The sequence below is a fragment of the Scylla paramamosain genome, chromosome 20 (assembly GCF_035594125.1).
Source record: "Scylla paramamosain isolate STU-SP2022 chromosome 20, ASM3559412v1, whole genome shotgun sequence".
Lineage (NCBI taxonomy): Eukaryota > Metazoa > Arthropoda > Malacostraca > Decapoda > Portunidae > Scylla > Scylla paramamosain.
In genome coordinates this window covers 2,488,727-2,494,712 of record NC_087170.1, presented here as the reverse complement: position 1 = coordinate 2,494,712, position 5,986 = coordinate 2,488,727, and the positions used below count along the sequence as shown (strand labels likewise).

The 5,986-nt window shown below is 39.7% G+C and overlaps 1 protein-coding gene across 1 annotated transcript; it reads right to left on the bottom strand.

Moving 5' to 3' along the window:
- Positions 1-217: 217 nt before the first annotated feature.
- On the bottom strand, positions 218-1,917 carry LOC135110731 (hematopoietic prostaglandin D synthase-like). Its single transcript, XM_064023355.1, is given in 3 exon segments — positions 218-623; positions 1,789-1,842; positions 1,845-1,917. Coding segments are annotated over 3 exon segments (315 nt in total). The 3' UTR covers positions 218-435.
- Between the last annotated feature and the right edge of the window lie 4,069 nt (positions 1,918-5,986).

The window sequence follows — 5,986 nt, the reverse complement described above, 5'->3', positions numbered from 1 at the left end:
AGAGAGAGAGAGAGAGAGAGAGAGAGAGAGAGAGAGAGAGAGAGAGAGAGAGAGAGAGAGAGAGAGAGAGAGAGTTGTTATTGCAGATTTATGACTGCTTTCATTACCATTTATGATAGTAATAACATTTTTACAATTATTACTTTTGCTAACAGCTACTGTACTATTACTTCTATTTCTACTAATTACTGCTACTATTGCATCTGTTGTTGTTGTTGTTGTTGTTGTTGTTGTTGTTATTTTTGCTATTGTAGATGTTGCTGTTTTGTTCTTGTTCTTGTTTTTAAAGCTGGTGATGGTGAACGTCATTATGACTTACACTTCTCTGACAGAGTGGTGTAACTTTATCCTTTCCTCCCCTGCCTCCTACTTCTCTACCTTCCACCTCCTGTTCCTCCTGCCCTTCCTTCCCCAGTGTGTAGTCCCGAGGGAAACTTACAAGATCATGTACATATCCATCAGCAGTTCCTTGGTGGTTTTCACGAAGGCGTCGCAGTAGCAACCGTCGAGGGGATCATCCAGGGTCAGGCCAGCGAGCTTAGCGGCGTAGCGGCCGATGGCCATGGACTGCCACAGGGGCTTGCCATCGATACACAGCAGAGGCAGCTTTCCTCCGGGCGTGACTGAGGGAGAGAAGGGAAGGAAGAATGCTTTAGAGGGAGAATAACAAGTTTGCATTAAAAAGAAAAAAAAAAGACAGGGAGAAGTTGGTTTGCCCTTATAATGTACAGAAGTGGCAGGTTTCCTCCAGACGTGCCTAAGGAGGAGAATGAAGGATAAATATCAGAAAGGGAGAATGACAAGTTTGCACCAAAGGGAAGCAGAGTGATCGGCATGAGAGGAGGGAGACAGGGAGAAGTAGGTTTGCTAATGGTGTACAGCAGGGCATGACATAGGGAGAGAATGAAAGGGAAGGAGGAACACTCTAAAGGGAGAATAATGTAAATTAGCACCAAAGGGAAGCGGATTGGTGGCCAAGGGAAAAAGGAGACAGAGAGAAGTTGAATAGAAAGTTACCTAAACTTTTCTGCATGGAGAGGGAGGAGATTAATCTTATGGGTGATGTTGAGGTGAATGCTTTTCCTAGCAACATTCCTACCTACTGGCGCGGTGGAGGGAGGGAGGAAAGAGAGGAGACCCTTGACATAGAGGGATCACGCAGGGAGGTGACACAAAAGCCTCACGCAAGGGCAACAATGGAGCACAGTACACACATTTAAACTGAACTCATCGTCACACTTCAAAAGGATTCTGTTAGGGAGGAGCACAGCACAGACGCACTACGAAAAGAATAATACTAGGAGACCGGAGAGCATTATGAAGGGACACAGCACAAAGGACCTAGTCACGACCATCACTAACCATTTCACTGTTACGGCTTCTCAAAGTAAGAGTAATGGACAGGTTTATTTTGGGTATGATTCATACATACACAACTTTCAAAAGGCTATAGTTGACGTTACACAGGTTTTGAAGCATGCTTTTATGGTTAATAGACATATCAAAAAGATTTCGATATAATTAACAGGAGAAACACTCTTTAGAATCCAGCTAATCATCTCTACGGTCTCTGAAAATAGCCATGGTGAGGGAGCAAAGCGTTTCTGAATATGGACTAAAGAGGCACTACAAATAAAACATACAGAGAAGTTCGAGATAGTGAAATATAATAGTCGCTGTAGTGTAATAGCCAAGTCAAATCGCTTAACGTGACATGAAGTAGTAAGCCCCGCACCGTCACTAGCACCGTCACTAGCAGGCACTAGAACACAGCACAGGTATGCTCACCCTTCTTCTCGGGCCACTCGGACACCTCAAAGCGCTCGTCAGGGAAAGGAATATCCCACAGAAGAAGATCCAGCGGATGAGTTCCCCCAGGCCACGGCTGTTGAAGTAGACCAGTTTGTATTCGGGCATGGCGGTGGTGGTGGTGGTGGTGGTGGTGATGCTGGCGTGGAGGGAAAAATATGTAGTGAATTACTTAGATGCGGGTGGTGGCAGTGGTGATGATGGTGTTGGTGGCGTGGTGGTCTAGTGCAGTGCCGATGGCTGAGTGAGGGAGACTGTGCTTCGGAGCGGATGAGGGGGAGGAAAAAAGAAGAGGGAGGGAGGAGGAGGAGGAGAATGAGGGGGAGAAGATGAGAAGGGAGAGGAAAGTGGCGAAAAGTAGAAGGAGGAGGAGAGGAGGAGGTGGAGTGGGAGAAAGAGAAGGAGGAGGAAAGAAGAGGCAGGAGGACAGCTGCTGTGCATACAACGACCGCGCCCTCCCTCCCACACACACATACACACACAAAGGAAAACTGCAACAAACTAGAATGCTTACACTCTCCCTTGCATGAAACACACCTACCTGTATTCACCTACCAATCCTATCCTGCCGACTGTTTACACACACACAGAAGGTAAACCAGGTCTTGTGGTGTTGCCACGTATATACTGTACCATCCTCACCGACCTATACATGTAAAGAAATTCTATTGCTGAACTCCACACAACAAAGGCACACTTCATTGCGTCTGAACTTGAAGAATTAGTGAAGACAAAGGTAGAAAACGAGCTTGCTAATATAACCAGCAGCATTGATGGAAGGGAAAGCTGAAGTGTAAGTAAGACGATTAAGGATGCAGTTGTTGTTATGTTGCCCAGCCTGGCCAGCATAATTTTGGTCGCTGTATCTACGGCTGTGTCAACTACTTTCAAGGAATTCAGTGATAAATTAGAAAATAAGATCGCATTAATGCAGAGGAATTGTCTCCTCCTCAAGTATGAAAACGACAAGATGGAGCAGTACTCCCGAAGGGAGAACTTACGTATTTCTGGACTAGAGGAAGAAGAGGACGAAAGTGAGGAAGTGCTGGAAGCTAAAGTTATAGAACTTGCTGATACTATTGGAGTTAAAATTAAGCAGGATGACATTTTTGTTGTTCACCGTTTGGGGAGGCCCAGGGAAGGAGGTAAGCCAGTGATTGTGAGGTTTTGCCACCGAAAGAAAAGAAATGAAATTATGCAAAATAAGAAAAAAAAACTCAAAGGTAGGCAAAGAAAAGTGTATATAAATGATGACATGACCTCCTTAAGGGCTAAAATGTTGAATATGGTTAAGGAGCAAGAATCAGTTAAAAATTTGTCCACAAGGGAGGGGGGCATTCTTGCATGGTTGCACAGTGGGGGTAGACCTGTAGTTATAAACTGTCCTGATGACTTAGAAAAGGTTGATATTTCTGCTCCTGATTGGAAAAGGTTAAATCTAGATCACTTAACAAGGACCTAGGATGGCGCTGGGGCACAGCACATACTTGTGCATGATAATAGTGTTAGTGTAAATAATATTAACTCTGTTCAGTTTGTTCCTCCCCTGGATTATATTAATGTGTTGTCTCTTAATGTCTGTGGTATCAAGTCAAATATTTTATCTATGGATTTTGTTAACTTTATTAAAGATTATGATGTGATTTGTTTATGTGAAACTAAGTGTGATGATACTGATATGATTAATGTAAAAAATAATATGGAAAATATTGGCTTTGACATTGTCTTTAAGAACAGAAGCAAATTAAGCAGGTTTAAATTTGGGGGTTTACTCATGGCCATCAAGAAAAATGCTAGTGTTAAGTGGAGGCATATTAGTAACACTTATGATTCTTTACTTTCAGTTAAAGTTGATAGAAATAGTGTAAATTTTGGTAGGGAACTGGTAATAAGCTGTGTTTACATTCCCCCCTCACACTCTAGATATGGTAATGAAGAGCACTATGATGAGCTGGATGATTTTTTACTTACTTACTCATATGATGATTATGTGCATGTGCTTTGTGGTGATTTTAATGCTCACACTCTCACTATGTCTGATGTTCCTTCTGATACTGCTGAGGACCCTATGTCTGTAAGTTTAACTGATTTTGGAATAACTGAGACTAGAGCAAACCAGGACTTATCCCCAGATAGGAATTCATATGGGAAAAAGTTGTTGGGTGTTTGTAAGAATCACCAAGTTTATATATTCAATGGAAGGTTAGGGGAGGACTGCAGGATTGGCAAACCTACTACCACCCACAATACAACTATTGACTATTTTTTTTAGGATCACTTGTGATTATGAAGTATGTTGTAGTTTTTAAAGTATTAGATTATGAACCTTTGTGGTCTGATGTACACTGTGGACTACATGCAAGAATTAAATGTAAGATACAAAGTACAGTGCCTGTTGTAAACCGAGAGGCACAGGAATCAAGACAATCAAGTGTAGGCCAAGTAAATGGAATGTTGAAAAACAATTTTTATATGTGAGTAATATTGATGAAACTAAGATAAATGAACTGATTGCAAAAGTGGATGAACTACCCATGGATGATATTAATCTAGATTTAAAACAAATACTGATTGAGCTGGCACTTGCAACTTTCCCTCCATATAAGAAAAGATCATTCATTAAAAGTCCAATAATGCCACCACAGTGGGATATGATAAAGAGTGCTGGGCATCTAGAAAGGAATACCATAAAGATAGACAGAGGTATCATTTGCATAGAAGTAGTGTAAATTTTAACAACATGATCAAGAAAAGCAGGAAATATAAATCAAATGTAAAAAGAGTGAAGAATAAGGAGAGGGATAACTTAATAAAGCAACTTAGAAAATATAAGAGTGATGACCCTAAAGCATATTGGAAAATTTAAATAGTCAGAAAATAACTTATCAGATCCCCATAACACAAACAGAATTCTATGAGCATTTTAAGCAGCTAGCGAGTGATGAAAATTCTGACAATAGTGATGTGAATATTACAAATGATGAAGACCGTGCGGATGCTGAAATTTTATCAGTACTTAATGATCCTATAAGTAAAGAAGAGGTAGTTAGAAATATTAAGAAGTTAAAAAAAACAACAAATCCCCAGCATCTTATATGATATTAAATGAATATATTAAAAGTACTAAGCATCTTTTGTGTCCCCTCTATGTTAAAATGTTTAATGAAATACTTGATACTGGTGTCATGCCAGCTGAATGGTTGGTGGGTACAATAGTGCCACTCTATAAAAACAAGGGAAACATCCAGGATGTTAGTAATTACAGGGGCATCACCTTACTTAGCTGCATGGGGAAGCTGTTCTCCTCCATACTTAATGAAAGACTTAATGATTATTCAAAAAAAATCTCATCTATCATTAATGAAACACGAGCGGGCTTCAGACATGGATATTTCACTCTGGATCATATATTTTTGTTGAAATGTGTAATTGATTTATTTAACTGGAAGAAGAGAAAGCTATTTTGTTTATTTGTTGATTACAAGAAAGCCTTTGATATGGTATGGCGTGAAGGTTTATGGTGTAAGCTTGTGAAGGAAAGGTGCAAAGGAAAATTATAAATCTAATCAAAAATATGTACAATAATATCAGATCATGTGTCATGCTTAACCAGGAGATTTCAGACACCTTTGTTTGCAATGTAGGGGTAAGACAGGGGGAAAATTTATCACCATTGCTTTTTGCTTTTTATGTGAATGATATTGAAAGTAAATTAATTGAAAATAATTGCAGTTATGTAAATTTTGGTGATGATTTCTTAAACATGTATCTTAAACTATTTGTTATTATGTATGCAGATGATACAGTTATTTTGTGTGACAGTGAGGATGGAATGAAGCAGGCATTGGTTGCTCTGAATTTATATTGTAATGAATGGAAATTGAAGCTAAAATGTAACAAACCAAAAGTAGTAGTGTTTAGTAGGGGAAGACAAAATTGATCTATGAATTTGAATTTGGTGGTGAAAGCATTGAAGTAGTGACAGAGTATAAGTATCTTGGAGTGTTATTAAATTATAATGGGAGGTTTCACAGAGGTGAGCTGGAGCTAAAAGAGACAGCCACAAGAGCAATGTACTCATTAATAAGTAAATATAGGAAGTTTGACTTGCCAGTGGATATACAACTCAAATTATTTACTGCCACGGTGTTACCTATATTGACTTATGCATCTGAAA